Source organism: Bufo bufo, chromosome 7, assembly GCF_905171765.1.
Source record: "Bufo bufo chromosome 7, aBufBuf1.1, whole genome shotgun sequence".
Lineage (NCBI taxonomy): Eukaryota > Metazoa > Chordata > Amphibia > Anura > Bufonidae > Bufo > Bufo bufo.
This window is the reverse complement of record NC_053395.1, coordinates 223,216,512-223,232,974: the sequence shown is the minus strand read 5'-3', so window position 1 is coordinate 223,232,974 and position 16,463 is coordinate 223,216,512. Positions and strand designations below refer to the sequence as shown.

At 44.0% G+C, this 16,463-nt stretch overlaps 1 protein-coding gene across 11 annotated transcripts in view; it reads right to left on the bottom strand.

Moving 5' to 3' along the window:
- Window positions 1-16,463, bottom strand: part of TNS1 (tensin 1) — a 423,340-nt gene that overhangs the window by 344,228 nt on the left and 62,649 nt on the right. Inside the window, exon 1 of one of the 11 annotated variants that reach the window (XM_040439498.1) lies at window positions 12,189-12,267. The exons of the other annotated variants lie outside the window; for them this stretch is intronic. Within the exon in view, the coding sequence (XP_040295432.1) occupies window positions 12,189-12,248 (60 nt within the window). The 5' untranslated portion in view covers window positions 12,249-12,267. Of the gene's footprint in view, window positions 1-12,188; window positions 12,268-16,463 lie in introns of those variants that run through there. 11 annotated transcript variants of the gene reach the window in all.

Genomic DNA, 16,463 nt, shown 5'->3' with positions numbered 1-16,463 from the left:
GAGCCCCACGTGAGGGCCATAAAAACAGAGGAACCTTCCCAGTTATAGCCACAGGGCTAATGGTTGGCGCCAAGTGGGTGCTGGAAACACAGTGTTATAAATGGCGCATGGTAGGTAGGGGCCCTCTTACAGATTGTACACTGGGGCCCAGGAACTACAGGTGACCCCTCTGTCCACCAAGACAATCTCCAGATCTGCATGTTCCACTTGAGAGTAGATGGTTTCTAGCTGGATTTCATTTTCTCCATGTGGTACAATCACAGCCTCAATGTTTCACCTCCCTCTAAGCTTGGCCGCCAGCCCTGTCACCGCCTCACGGATCCGAGAGGAGAAATCCGTGTCCATAGAGCTCTCCAGAAGACAATGAATTAATAAAAGCTGCAATAAGTAATTACTGGAAAAAAGTCTGCGCCTCACGGTCACTGGAGGCATCATGTGGAAATCTGCAAACCACAAGCCATTCAAGCTTCACTCTGGGAAACGTCAGCTCATTATTTGGATATGGAAGGAAGTGCAGCTTCCTAAAATACTCTGCACTGCTGCGTCTAAAGGTGTGGAGAAAAAACGTCTTAAACAGCGAACAAAGCCCTAAATATACCAGCCTCAAAATAACACAAAACCTACCTACAGATGTGGTAAGTAAGACACCATAAACTAATCTCTAGGAAAAAAAACACAATATACCAAAAAAAAAAATCATTTACAAACAGAGCAGAAGTATTATAGTAGTTATATTCTTGTACATAGGAGGCAGTATTATAGCAGTTATATTCTTGTACATAGGAGCAGTATTATAGTAGTTATATTCTTGTACATAGGAGGCAGTATTATAGTAGTTATATTCTTGTACATAGGAGCAGTATTATAGTAGTTATATTCTTGTACATAGGAGCAGTATTATAGTAGTTATATTCTTGTACATAGGAGCAGTATTATAGTAGTTATATTCTTGTACATAGGAGGCAGTATTATAGTAGTTATATTCTTGTACATAGGAGTAGTATTATAGTAGTTATATTCTTGTACATAGGAGGCAGTATTATAGTAGTTATATTCTTGTACATAGGAGCAGTATTATAGTAGTTATATTCTTGTACATAGGAAGCAGTATTATAGTAGTTATATTCTTGTACATAGGAGGCAGTATTATAGTAGTTATATTCTTGTACATAGGAGCAGTATTATAGTAGTTATATTCTTGTACATAGGAGCAGTGTTATAGTAGCTATATTCTTGTACATAGGAGCAGTATTATAGTAGTTATATTCTTGTACATAGGAGGCAGTATTATAGTAGTTATATTCCTGTACATAGGAGCAGTATTATAGTAGTTATAGTCTTGTACATAGGAGCAGTATTATTGTAGTTATATTCTTGTACATAGGAGCAGTATTATAGTAGTTATATTCTTGTACATAGGAGCAGTATTATAGTAGTTATATTCTTGTACATAGGAGCAGTATTATAGTAGTTATATTCTTGTACATTGTGGCAAACCCAGCCACTGTATATTGTCATTCCTGTATGTACGATGTTATTGCATATGTGTATGCCACTTTAAAGAACCAAGCGTATATATGTTTTGTGTAATATGGTACAGGTGGGCTGTAACGTTCCTATGCTGGCTGCATGAAAACCGCCAGCATTCATGCAATTGTATGTTGTTATGTGAGGGGACCCAGATAGCTAATTGTATTGTATTTGTGTATTCTGAGCGGCATTCACCTAATGATATGCCCTCAGACTTGAGCTATCTGGGAATATGTTAATGTCTGTGTTTGCTGGGAGGGTGTGACATTGTGTGTTTGGCTGGTGATTCCTGTCCTGTTGTTCCCACATGTGTATTGGCGATTTCCCTTTGTCCTGAGAGATAATTGGATTACTCCTCGGGTGTCTCCAGGGCAGAGAGGAGGAAACCATGATGCATTGTGGGGATGTGTTGTGTATCTTGAGTTGCTGCATATCTGTCCTGTGTCGCAGTCTTCCTTCTGGTCCACTAGGGGCGTGTCCACCAGATGGGGAGCTGCATAAATACGGGCGGGTAGCCTTCAATAAAGTGTTCCTGTTTTACACTCAACATAGAGCCTCGTCTCATGTGTGTGGGGATTGCTATACGTGTATACTCCCCTGGCTATTACTCCTAGCTCTTGTAAGAGCTTGCTCCTGGTTCCTGTCTCTGGATTTAGGAGAGGTTCACCCACTGGAGCCTGGAGCCTTGTCATAGGTCCAGGGTGGGTAGGAGACGGCGAGACCTCCACCAAGCTTCGGCGGTTCGTGGGGTCTGCAGTGCTGACGGGGTCAAGTTGAGTGCCTGGAGTCCTCTGGAAGCACTAGGAGCATCTATCGACGGAGGTACCCGGTCGGGGTGCTAGGCGTTCCGTTACAGTTCTTGGGAGGGAAGGATCGTATGCTGTACCGGCCTATTTGGATCATTGCCTGCTTTTCCTGTCTACCAGCAGAGACCTTGTGGATCGTGCTACCCCTCCGCTACAATTGGTGGCAGCAGTGGGATTTCAACTACCCAGCAAAGCAACTTTCGGCAGAATTCTAGCGAATAGAAGAAAGGAAGCAGCAATTCTTGAGTTTACTCATTCGGTTGAAAAAGGAACCCGGGAACACGTGGAAACTCACGAACGGCCGGTGAATGGGCACGAATTATGCACTTTTGAAACAAAGTACTTTGAAAGAGTTACTGGAGGCAAGGGGAACAGTAGCCAGCAACAAGACAAAGGTTATATTAATCGCAGAGCTAATGGAAGGAGACAGAGCCGCGGCTGCTGCAGCACCTCCAAGGGAGGAGGAGCAAACAGAATTTGAGAAGGAATACAGGAGCAGGATGGCTCTACTTCCACCAGCGCTATATGATCAGATGGCTGACAGAGTTTTTGGAGATGTGCAGGAATACATCATGCTTCGGAGGTCGCAGATGAACCAGCAGACTGGAGAAAGAGCCACGACGCCTGTTAACATCCTGCCAGGGAAAGCTAAAATTCCCTACCAAGCTTTTAAGAGCTATTCGGAAGCGGAGGGTGAGGTAGATGACTACCTGCAGGATTTTGAACGGTTATGCCAGTTGCACAATATCAGTGCGGAGGATCGGGTACCCCTACTGGCAGGGAGACTATCTGGTCGCGCCGCAGAGGCATATCGTGCCGTACCTGACGAGGACAGTACGAACTATGCCAAGGTAAAACAGGCCATTTTAGCTAGGTATGCGATTACCTCCGAGGCCTACCGACTAAAGTTCAGAGACATTAAAAAGCTCGCCAGAGACACTCACACAGAATGGGCACACCGCCTACAACAAGCGGAGGCCACCCAAGTTAACACCCTGGAAGACCTGTTCCAACTCATGGTAATGGAGCAGTTCTTTGACGGGATACCCGCGCACCTGCAGAATTGGGTGCGGGATCGGAAGCCACGCACCCTACTAGACGCAGCCAAGCTAGCAGATGAGTTCCAGGATACCAGGAGGGAACAGCGCACTCAATCGAAACCAACCTATGGATCTACCACACCAGTACCAACCGTAAACACAGCCATTCCAGCCAGCACGCCCGGGGGTAAGCAATAACACCTACACCCCCAGGTATCAAGCTCGCCCCCCGATACGATGCCACACCTGTAACCAACAGGGACATATGCAGCGGGACTGTCCCCGCAACCGACCATGGCCCAGCCTGAACCCCCCGGTACCCAACAACCGGGCAGCGGTTCATTGTGCCCAAGCGGAACCCTACAGAGTACCCGAGGTCCTAGCTTTCACAGAGGAACCCCTGGGCACACTACATGAGGTGAACCCTATCCAAGCCGCCTCTGATAACCGACAAGGGCACCGACAAGAGGTACAGGTGGAGGGGAGAAAGGTACAGGGGTTACGAGACTCTGGGGCTACTATAACGCTGGTCCGCAACCACCTAGTACCCAAAGGCAACCTCACGGGGGAGGGTGTAGCAGTGCGTGTAGCAGGGGGAGCGATCTACAAGATCCCCACGGCCAAAGTCCACCTGAATTGGGGAGCGGGGAATGGGAATGTGGAGGTGGGCCTGATGCAGGACTTACCCGCAGACGTTATTTTGGGCAACGACCTGGGGGAGCTGACTTCAGCTTTTGTTCCCCAGTCCATCAGCCATGAAGCTTATCCGGCTGTGACACTGCAACGGGCTCGCACCACAGCACCACCTAACCACTCTGAGTACTCCTCCGGACATCCCCAAGCCGATCCGTTAGGATCAGACTGTGTATGCCGGCTTGGTTCTGGGGGAGCATTGTGGCAAACCCAGCCACTGTATATTGTCATTCCTGTATTTACGATGTTATTGCATATGTGTATGCCACTTTAAAGAACCAAGCGTATATATGTTTTGTGTAATATGGTTCAGGTGGGCTGTAACGTTCCTATGCTGGCTGCATGAAAACCGCCAGCATTCATGCAATTGTATGTTGTTATGTGAGGGGACCCAGATAGCTAATTGTATTGTATTTGTGTATTCTGAGCGGCATCCACCTAATGATATGCCCTCAGACTTGAGCTATCTGGGAATATATTAATGTCTGTGTTTGCTGGGAGGGTGTGACATTGTGTGTTTGGCTGGTGATTCCTGTCCTGTTGTTCCCACATGTGTATTGGCGATTTCCCTTTGTCCTGAGAGATAATTGAATTACTCCTCGGGTGTCTCCAGGGCAGAGAGGAGGAAACCATGATGCATTGTGGGGATGTGTTGTTTATCTTGAGTTGCTGCATATCTGTCCTGTGTCGCAGTCTTTCTTCTGGTCCACTAGGGGCGTGTCCACCAGATGGGGAGCTGCATAAATACGGGCGGGTAGCCCTCAATAAAGTGTTCCTGTTTTACACTCAACATAGAGCCTCGTCTCATGTGTGTGGGGATTGCTATACGTGTATACTCCCCTGGCTATTACTCTTAGCTCTTGTAAGAGCTTGCTCCTGGTTCCTGTCTCTGGATTTAGGAGAGGTTCACCCACTGGAGCCTGGAGCCTTGTCATAGGTCCAGGGTGGGTAGGAGACGGCGAGACCTCCACCAAGCTTCGGCGGTTCGTGGGGTCTGCAGTGCTGACGGGGTCAAGTTGAGTGCCTCTGGAAGCACTAGGAGCATCTATCGACGGAGGTACCCGGTCGGGGTGCTAGGCGTTCCGTTACAGTTCTTGGGAGGGAAGGATTGTATGCTGTACCGGCCTATTTGGATCATTGCCTGCTTTTCCTGTCTACCAGCGGAGACCTTGTGGATCGTGCTACCCCTCTGCTACATACATAGGAGCAGTATTATAGTAGTTATATTCTTGTACATAGCAGCAGTATTATAGCAGTTATATTCTTGTACATAGGAGCAGTATTATAGTAGTTCTATCCTTGTACATAGGAGGCAGTATTATAGTAGTTATATTCTTGTACATAGGAGCAGTATTATAGTAGTTCTATCCTTGTACATAGGAGGCAGTATTATAGTAGTTATATTCTTGTACATAGCAGCAGTATTATAGCAGTTATATTCTTGTGCATAGGAGCAGTATTATAGTAGTTATATTCTTGTACATAGGAGCAGTATTATAGTAGTTATATTCTTGTATATAGGAGCAGTATTATAGTAGTTATATTCTTGTACATAGGAGCAGTATTATAGTAGTTATATTCTTGTACATAGGAGGCAGTATTATAGTAGATATATTCTTGTACATAGGAGCAGTATTATAGTAGTTATATTCTTGTACATAGGAGCAGTATTATAGTAGTTATATTCTTGTACATAGGAGCAGTATTATAGTAGTTATATTCTTGCACATAGGAGGCAGTATTATAGTAGTTATATTCTTGTACATAGGAGCAGTATTATAGTAGTTCTATTCTTGTACATAGGCGCAGTATTATAGTAGTTATATTCTTGTAGATAGGAGCAGTATTATAGCAGTTATATTCTTGTACATAGGAGCAGTATTATAGCAGTTATATTCTTGTACACAGGAGGCAGTATTATAGTAGTTATTTTCTTGTACATAGGAGCAGTATTATAGTAGTTATATTCTTGTACATTGGAGCAGTATTATAGTAGTTATATTCTTGTACATTGGAGCAGTATTATGGTAGTTATATTCTTGAACGTAGGAGCAGTATTATAGTAGTTAAGATATAACTTTGCATTCTTTTCTGCACTATTGATGACAATATCATGCAGAAGAAAATTTCGTTTTAAAGCGCAACAAGCTTTAATTTGATCAGAAGTGTATGAATTAAAATAACACTACATCATAGTGATTGATGCCACAAAAGGGTTATTACGGCTTTCTGGACCAGACTTTGGAATCATTGCCTGGATAATATAAGCAATTTTTTAATTAAACAAAGTACAATCAATATATAAAGATATGTAGGCCTGATTTTTCATGAATGGACCTCAGGCTTGTCGGCCTTGACGTTTTATTACTGCAGTGTCTTGCCATGAACACAGACTAAGCGGCCATAATAAAATCTGCCTGAGGATCCCATGACATCATCAGGGACAGATTGTTCTTAGTGCAAAAGATAAACTATGTTTGGGTCCCTGCAGCTGCAGTTCTCTAAAAGGCAGAATTTCTCCCGTGGAGCTGCTCATACACTCTGCTATATCATTGTATGTCAGTGAGTTTACATGGGAATTAGATGGGAACAGAAGTAGGGGATTGGGGTGAACCCCTTATATATGAGCTACCTCCGAAGCCCTGGCTGAGGAAATATGACCCTGATGTCTATAAAATAAAAATATGTGCAAAACAGTTATATCCTAATTATAAGAAGAGGAAGGTGAGCACTGTAGATTTTCTTAGACTAGTGGTCTCCAACCTGTTCACTAGTTCTAAGGAAAATACAACTCCCAGCATACCCGAAATTCGCAACCTAGGTGTCCTCCTGGGACAAACCAAGCATTAAATGTCAGGAAAGGATTTGGTTTGGAATGAGGAGTTCACATATACCCTATAACCCAATACCAATAACCAGAAGTACTTAGTCATGCTTGGAGATTTATAAGATAAAAAAAGAAAAAATGTGTCTGCAGATGAAGCAGAGCTGAATTGGTTACCTAACTCACAGCTAATGCGTCATGATAAATCTCTAAGAATAATTTAATAACCAGCAGTCATATGCAAAAAAATAAAAGGAGAGCACATTGTGATGTCACCATACGTTGTACCAAATGAGTCGCACAACTCTCCCACATCTAGCGAACTCAGCTCTGTGACGTCTGTTATCTACGACCCAGTGAATAAACATCGTACCATGCAAGACGGAAAATATGACCGCTCACCTTGTTGCTCCGGCACAAATGAAGAGGGACGAGACAAGTGAAAAAAAAAGTCCCCCATCGGAGGAGCCACGTGAAGCATTGTGCCAAACAGGTCATTATGGACTTGGTTGTCCCAATTCCGCCACCACTATTCCAAGGAACAGCAGCAGGTCATACGGGCATGAATCCACTCCAAATTGCACCCAAAACACTCGACCACTTTATTGCAGATTGTAAACGGCGCTATAAAGCAGTGTCAGCCTACGACCACGTTTCATTTTGCTGATGGATCCCTCTCGAAACACCAAGATCTGTCCGTGATGCAGCTACCCCCAGGCTCATCGCTCAAGTCCAAGTTCCCCAGCCGAAGCTGAGCCTCCCTCCGCCCGCAGACCTGCAGTGCTGCCATCTCCCCATGCACCAACAAGTGCTTGGTGCTCAGCCATGCCAACTTAGTGCCAGCACTGCATCCAGAAGAGCATAGATCCTAATGGATAGAAGGAGAAAGCCTCACTGAAGGAGAAGCTCTCTGCAGCGGGCACATCTGTGTGTAATGCATCTCCCTGACGAAATTCAGCATCCAGGCACCACATCTGAGTGTGCTATGAATTTTTATAAGCACTCTACGATATTATCTGCAGGGAGGGGCGCCTTGTGGCACCGCACACAGTCACATTAGACTGGGGTCAAAAACCTGCCCTACCTGCCTGTAAATAAAAACTCCCCGTCTGATAATCCAGCTGTGGGAATACATTGGCACAACATAAACAACATGTATTGATAATTGCAACAATGTAAAAGATTCACACGGGATGTAACAACGGACACAGTGTTACCAGAGCCATTGTACAACCCTGCCAGATGGGGAACACACCGCAAATCATGGAAAATGTAATCAACCCGGAGAGGTCACTGCACGTCCATCACATCTCAATAGTCTAATGGAAAGGAATGTGCCACGAGCTGTAGGACTGGCACCATGACAATCTCCTTACTGCTACACAGATGCAGTGAAAATCCTGGAGGAAGATCAAAAATTCACAACAGGTAAAGACTCAAAAAAATTCCTGAGGAAGTTTTAACACTAGAGATGAGCGAATTTCTTAAAAGTTCGATTCGGCTCATTCGCCGAATTTCACAAAAAAAATTGTTTTGTGACGGATTACTTCGTTACGAAGCGCATTTTTATGTAAGTAGTGGGTGCAATGACAGGGAGCTGCGATACCGCCGCCCCCTTCATTGTACCCCTCAGATGCCGCGTTCATACATGATCGCGGCATCTAAGTGTAAAATTAACAATAAAAAAAAAAAAAGCCTCCATTTCCTCGCGACGGGCCGCCAGCCTCCATCTTGCTTGAAGATCTTGGCTGAAATCCTGTGCGGCGCGAGATGACTGTACGTCGTCATCACGCCGGCCGGCGTGATAATGTAATATCGCGCCGCACGGGATTTCGGACGAGGTCTTCAAGCAAGATGGAGGCTGGCGGCCCGTTGCGAGCGAATGGAGGAGATAAGTTTGAATTTTTTTGTTTTTTTATCCTATTTCAGGTTAAATCGATTCGCTGACACGAAGCACGAGGAAATTCGGCTTCTAGGCGAATTAATCCTGAAATTCGGATCGAATACTACTTTGTGGGATTCGATTCGCTTATCTGTAGCTAGCACCCAAGACTAATACTAGTACTGATATAGTTATACAATTGTACATAGGAGCAGTATTATAGTAGTTCTATTCTTGTACACAGGAGCATTATTATAGTAGTTATATTCTTGTACATAGGAGGCAGTATTATAGTAGTTATATTCTTGTACATAGGAGGCAGTATTATAGTAGTTATATTCTTGTACATAGGAGCAGTATTATAGTAGTTATATTCTTATACATAGGAGGCAGTATTATAGTAGTTATATTCTTGTACATAGGAGCAGTATTATAGTAGTTATATTCTTGTACATAGGAGCAGTATTATAGTAGTTATATTCTTGTACATAGGGGTAGTATTATAGTAGTTATATTCTTGTACATAGGAGGCAGTATTATAGTAGTTATATTCTTGTACATAGGAGCAGTATTATAGTAGTTATATTCTTGCACATAGGAGCAGTATTATAGTAGTTATATTCTTGTACATAGGGGTAGTATTATAGTAGTTATATTCTTGTACATAGGAGCAGTATTATAGTAGTTATATTCTTGTACATAGGAGCAGTATTATAGTAGTTATATTCTTGTACATAGGAGCAGTATTATAGTAGTTATATTCTTGTACATAGGAGTCAGTATTATAGTAGTTATATTCTTGTACATAGGAGGCAGTATTATAGTAGTTATATTCTTGTACACAGGAGCATTATTATAGTAGTTATATTCTTGTACATAGGAGCAGTATTATAGTAGTTATATTCTTGTACATAGGAGGCAGTATTATAGTAGTTATATTCTTGTACATAGGAGCAGTATTATAATAGTTATATCCTTGTACATAGGAGGCAGTATTATAGTAGTTATATTCTTGCACAGAGGAGCAGTATTATAGTAGTTATATTCTAGTACATAGGAGCAGTATTATAGTAGTTATATTCTTGTACATAGGAGCAGTATTATAGTAGTTATATTCTTGTACATAGGAGCAGTATTATAGTAGTTATATTCTTGTACATAGGAGCAGTATTATAGCAGTTATATTCTTGTACATAGGAGCAGTATTATAGTAGTTATATTCCTGTACATAGGAGCAGTATTATAGTAGTTATATTCTTGTACATAGGAGCAGTATTATAGCAGTTATATTCTTGTACATAGGAGCAGTATTATAGTAGTTATATTCTTGTACATAGGAGGCAGTATTATAGTAGTTATATTCTTGTACATAGGAGGCAGTATTATAGTAGTTATATTCTTGTACATAGGAGCAGTATTATAGTAGTTATATTCTTGTACATAGGAGGCAGTATTATAGTAGTTATATTCTTGTACATAGGAGCAGTATTATAGCAGTTATATTCTTGTACATAGGAGCAGTATTATAGTAGTTATATTCTTGTACATAGGAGGCAGTATTATAGTAGTTATATTCTTGTACATAGGAGACAGTATTATAGTAGTTATTATCTTGTACATAAGAGCATTATTATAGCAGTTATATTCTTGTACATTAGAGCAGTATTGTAGCAGTTATATTCTTGTACATAAGAGCAGTATTATAGTAGTTATATTCTTGTACATAGGAGGCAGTATTATAGTAGTTATATTCTTGTACATAGGAGCAGTATTATAGTAGTTATATTCTTGTACATAGGAGCAGTATTATAGTAGTTATATTCCTGTACATAAGAGCAGTATTATAGCACTTATATTTTTGTACATAGGGAAAGTATTAGGGTAAGATATGCGGCGCTTTTGTGATCAGTTCAGGGCGCAGCCGGCTGAAGTTGAGAACTGCGTGGGCAATTAGGCCACAGCTCCCTTTTATTTTTATCATGAAGACCGCACTGTTTAGCCAGTCCTCGTTGTTAATGGTTGAGTGTTATTGAATAGTTTTATTCTTGTACATAAAAAGCAGTATTACAGTAGTTATATAATTATTTGTTAATATTGAAGCAACCATATACAATTCAGTTTAATGGTTTGCTGTTAGAAAATGACGTCTGCATCGTATTACACCTGTGAAATCATCACTTCCCTTCTTCTAAGGTCTGCAGGGGCAACAACGAGCATGGGAAAGCTGTGACCCATCTTCGGGTAGGAGGAAAGGAAACTTCCTAGTATAAATGTTAAAGAGAATATCATTTGTGAATGAATTTGCCCCTCAGTTCTATACAAGCACCAAGCAGAGGTGTCAGCCTTGATTAAGATAGATAGAACACTATCAGTGAGAACTTTGTGTCTCATGTTACCCTCCAAAGCGGTCAGAAGGTGAATATGAAGGAGGGCAGCATTCTGCACTCTCAGGTACGGTGAAGTGATTACCATCGTTAATGAAGGCTGCACATTTCATTATAGGAAAATGTTGGAGCATCAGCAACATGGAGGAGGGAAAGTGATAAAGGGAAGAAAAATGAGGACAGAGTAATAAAGCCAAGAGCAGTAACATAAAGCAGAGCCCTGCACGCCACATGGAGCTGATAGCTGTAAGGAAGATACTAACCCTGTCCATACATCACAGCAGAATTCCAACCACCATGTCCATCTGTCACAGCAGAAGTTCTGTATTCTGACAACAGCACCAAACACTGGTCCAGAGCGGTTGATACAATTTATCAATGTCTGCTAATACAGCCAGCAACAGATCCCCCATAACAGTGTCATCCGCAGATCCCTCATAACAGTGTCAACCACAGGTTCCCCATAACAGTGTGTCCTCCACAGACCCCCACAACAGTGTCACCCACAGACCCCCACAACAGTGTCAACCACAGATCCCCCACAACAGTGTCACCCACAGATCCCCCACAACAGTGTCACCCACAGATCCCCCACAACAGTGTCACCCACAGATCCCCCACAACAGTGTCACCCACAGATCCCCCACAACAGTGTGTCATCCACAGTTCCCCCACAACAGTGTGTCATCCACAGTTCCCCCACAACAGTGTGTCATCCACAGATCCCCCATAACAGTGTCATCCACAGATCCCCATAACAGTGTGTTATCAACAGATCCCCCATAACAGTGTGTCATCCACAGATCCCCCTAACAGTGTGTCATCCACAGATCCCTCATAACAGTGTGTCATCCACAGATCCCCCATAACAGTGTGTTATCCACAGATCCCCCATAACAGTGTGTCATCCACAGATCCCTCATAACAGTGTCATCCACAGATCCCCCATAACAGTGTCATCCACAGATCCCCCATAACAGTGTCATCCACAGATGTCCCGTTAACGACGTTCCAAACACACATTATCACCTTCTGCCCCCCAGTTGTAGTGTTGAGGGGCATCAGCCTATTGTGAGATCTCTGCTGCATTCCAGATGTGTTGAACAACAGATTTATAAACTCCACGATATTTCCCTGCGGCTGGACACCCGGCCCTGCTTTCCTCAGCAACACCTCGTTAATGGTTAGCTCTCCACTTGTAAAGTTTAATGCATGCCGCGGCTCATCCTACAACAGAGGCCCAGCGCCCCCTGCACCCAGGTCTGTTTATTCAGTCACAGGTTAACCCCGTCTTTACTGCCTTTATGGATTCACAGCTAAAACACAATCAACAGAAGGGAGAGCACAACAAGCAGCCCACAGCTCCACAGCGGCCATTTGTCCTGCTGCACCAGTTATCAGCAGATACAAGTCATAGCGCTATAGAATTCATCTATCTACATAACGGTCAGAGCTGCTCTTCTGATACAGAGCTCCAAACCCCCTGCAAAGACGCAGACATGACAGAATTCCGCTGTCTGCAGCCACCACTAAGGGGAGCCCAGGAGCTTACTGTATACTGAATTATTAGCTCCCTCTAGTGGTGGCGACAGGGAGTTATCATGTCATTCTGTGTTTATGCAGGGGATTTGGAGCTACGTATTAGAAAATCTGAACCCCCAATCCATATAAACAGGTTATGAAAGTAATAAGCAAAGAATATTGGACATAAAATTATCCTGATAATATAAGGCTACATGCACACGACCGTTCCATTTTTTGCGGTCCGCAAACCGCAGATCCGCCAAAAACGGAAGCTGCCAGTGTGCCTTCCGCAATTTGCGTAACGAAACGGGCGGCCCATTGTAGAAATGCCTATTCTTGTCCGCAAAACGGACAAGAATAGGACATGCTATTTTTTTTTTTTTGCGGGGCTACGGAACGCATCTTTTGCGGCCCCATTGAAGTGAATGGGTCCGCATCCGAGCCGCAAAAACTGCAGCTCGGATGCGGACCCGAAAAACGGTCGTGTGCATGAGGCCTTAGAAAGAGATTTGACTTCAAGGATCTGGAGTTCCTTGTTTTTGCCCCTCATAGCCAAACCTTCTTTAGTTTTATGAGACTGAGGAGCATTATGTACTATTTCCTGGTACAGTACTTAAAGGGCTTATCCGAAATCCCCCCCCATATGCCGGGCCTCTCACACTGAATCTACTTACCTGGCTCTCCACTCCCTGCGCCGCTCCTGGTCCCCGCACCGCTGCTTCTCCCCGTGTGCGGATGAAAACATCTGGTGTCGGGGGGAGCAGGCAATGGCAGGCAGGGACGTAGATGGGCCTCCCTAGTGTCACCCATGATGCTAGGGAGGCTCGTTCTTGTCCCTCCTGCCATTGGCTGCTTTCTCCGCCACCAGATGTTTTCATCCGCACACGGGGAGAAGCAGCGGTGCGGGGACCAGGAGCGGCGCAGGGAGCGGGGAGCCAGGTAAGTAAATTCAGTGTGCGGGGCCCGGCATATCGGGAAGGGGGGGGGGGGCATTTTTTAGTTTCGGATAACCCTTTTAAAAGGGGTTTTCAAGACTTTATAACTGATAATCTATCCTCAGGAGGATAGGTCATCAGGATCTGATCTCTGGGGGTCTGACACCCGGGACCTCCGCCGATCAGCTGTTTGAGAAGGCACCGGCGTTCCTGTGAGCAGCACGGCCTTTTTGCAGCTTACCAAGCACAGCGCTGTACATTTGATAGCGGCCGTGAATGGTATCGTGTTTAGCGCCATTCACTTCTATGAAGCAGAGCTGCTTTCCGAGGTCTCGTGACCGATAAACGTGTCATCACTGGCCTATTGAAAAGCTGAAAGAAGGCCGCTGCGCTATTGTGAGCACCACTGCCTTCTCAATACGGTGGTTCCGCAATACACGGGTCACCAGCCATGTGCATTCTGCATCACGGATGCGGACCCATTCACTTGAATGGGTCCACAAATCCAGAGGTGCGGTGCAGAACGGAAGCACTATGGAGTTCTTCTGTGGTGTTCCGTTCCACAAAAAGATAGAACAAGTTCAAGCGAACGGGTCTGTGATCCGCATGCGGCTGCCCCACGGTCAGTGCCCGTGCATTGCTGACCGCAATTTGCAGTCCACAGCACGGGCACGGAGCCCTTACATTCGTGGGCAAGAGGCTTTATTCGTTATAGTTTATTTTAATGTTACTTTTATTTGATGTTTTTCCTCTTTATTGTATATTTTTGTTTGTTTTAAATCTTTATTTACATTTTTAACTCCTTTTAAGGAACTGTTACCTTTGAGCCATAATGTAACAGCGCATTTAAATGTATGTAACAGACTTTACCGGCGAGTTCACTTCATTTCTACTTTTAAGGCCTCATGCACAGGACCGTATTTTGTACCAGTGTCTGTTGCACATGGATCTATTCGTTTCTATGGGTCAGCAAAAAAAAAAAAAAAACAGCACATGGATGTCATCTGTGTGCTGCCCGCATCTGTGTGTCTGTTCCACAAATTATAGAATGTGTCCTATCCCTGTCTGCATTGCAGACAAGAATAGTCATTTGTAGTGAGGAGAGTGAGAAAAACGTGGATTTTGTGGATTCGTAGTTTGCGGACCGCAATATGAACACGGTTGCTGTAATTAGCAGCTAGAACTCCCCATTTTGCAATATTTTATTTACCAATCTGATGCCATATTGAACCCTCAATCCTAAAGTGAAAGGAGTTTTCCAGGACCAAGCGGGTCCACAAGGTTAAACGGGTTTGACTCGCCTCACACAGCAATGTCAGATAGGAGTTAGTCCCAGAGGTTGGACCCGCACCTATCTCCAGAACAGGGCCCCCCAAAGTGAACAGGCAGCACACTGCACATGCGCGGCCACACTCCATTCAACGCCATGGGAGTCCTGAAAATAGACCCACAGTGGTCGAGTGTAGATGTAGAGTGCGCTGCTCCGTTCACTGCTATGGGACTGCTGGAAATAGCCAAGCCAGAGCTCGGCAATATGTGGAGCTTCTATAGTGGTGAAAGGAGGGTGGCTGCGCATGCGCAGTGTCCTCTCCATTCATTTCAGGGGCCCGGTTCTGCAGACAGGAGCAGTTCCTAGAAGTGGGACTTGCACCTATCTGATGTCCTTGCGATATGCCATCGATGTGTGGGATAAGCCAACTCCATTAATTACACACAATTCACATTGTGCGGTCACGTAACGCTTATCTTCTGAAAATTCTGCTTCCGCCGACGTCACGCCTGGAATATGGTCATTCAACTTCAGACACCCCTTGAAGCTTCACCCACCATTAACACAGTAGATGTGACATGATCGGTATCTTGATTACTTTTTATTATTTATTCTTATTCCTATCAGTTTAGAAGGAAAATCGATGTTATGTGGAAACTGTCAACAAGCTGCTGTCGTCAGATCTCCCATTGTTATCACTGGTGAGATGTATTGCTATGAAAGGTCTATCAATCTAAGACCTCTTTCACACGACCGTTTTTTTTTTTCCTGTTTACGGGACGTCTTTTGCGGTCCGTTTACGGAACCATTCATTCCAATGGTTCCGCCAAAAAAAACGGAATGTACTCCGTATGCATTCCATTTCCGTATTTCCATTTTTCCGTTCCGTTGAAAGATAGAACATGTCCTATTATTGCCCGCAAATCACGTTCCGTGGCTCCATTCAAGTCAACGGGTCCGCAAAAAAACGGAACACATATGGAAATGCATCCGTATGTCTTCCGTATCCCTTCCGTTTTTGCGGAACCATCTATTGAAAATGTTATGCCCAGCCCAATTTTTTCTATGTAATTACTGTATACTGTATAGGCCATACGGAAAAACGGAACGGAAACAAAAAAACGGAACAACGGATCTGTTTAAAACGGTCCGCAAAACACAGAAAAAGCCATACAGTCGTGTGAAAAGGCCTAAGGCTAAGTGGCAACATGTGTCACAAGACTTCTTGTCGCTGAAAAATGTTCTTTTAAGGCCTCATGCACACGACCGTTTTTTTTTACGGTACGCAAAAACGGGGTCCGTAGGTCCGTGATCCGTGACCGTTTTTTCGTCCGTGGGTCTTCCTTGATTTTTGGAGGATCCACAGACATGAAAAAAAAGTCGTTTTGGTGTCCGCCAGGCCGTGCGGAGCCAAACGGATCCGTCCTGAATTACAATGCAAGTCAATGGGGACGGATCCGTTTGACGTTGACACAATATGGTGCAATTGCAAACGGATCCGTCCCCCATTGACTTTCAATGTAAAGTCAGGAGTCCCTTTTATACCATCGGATCTGAGTTTTCTCCAATCCGATG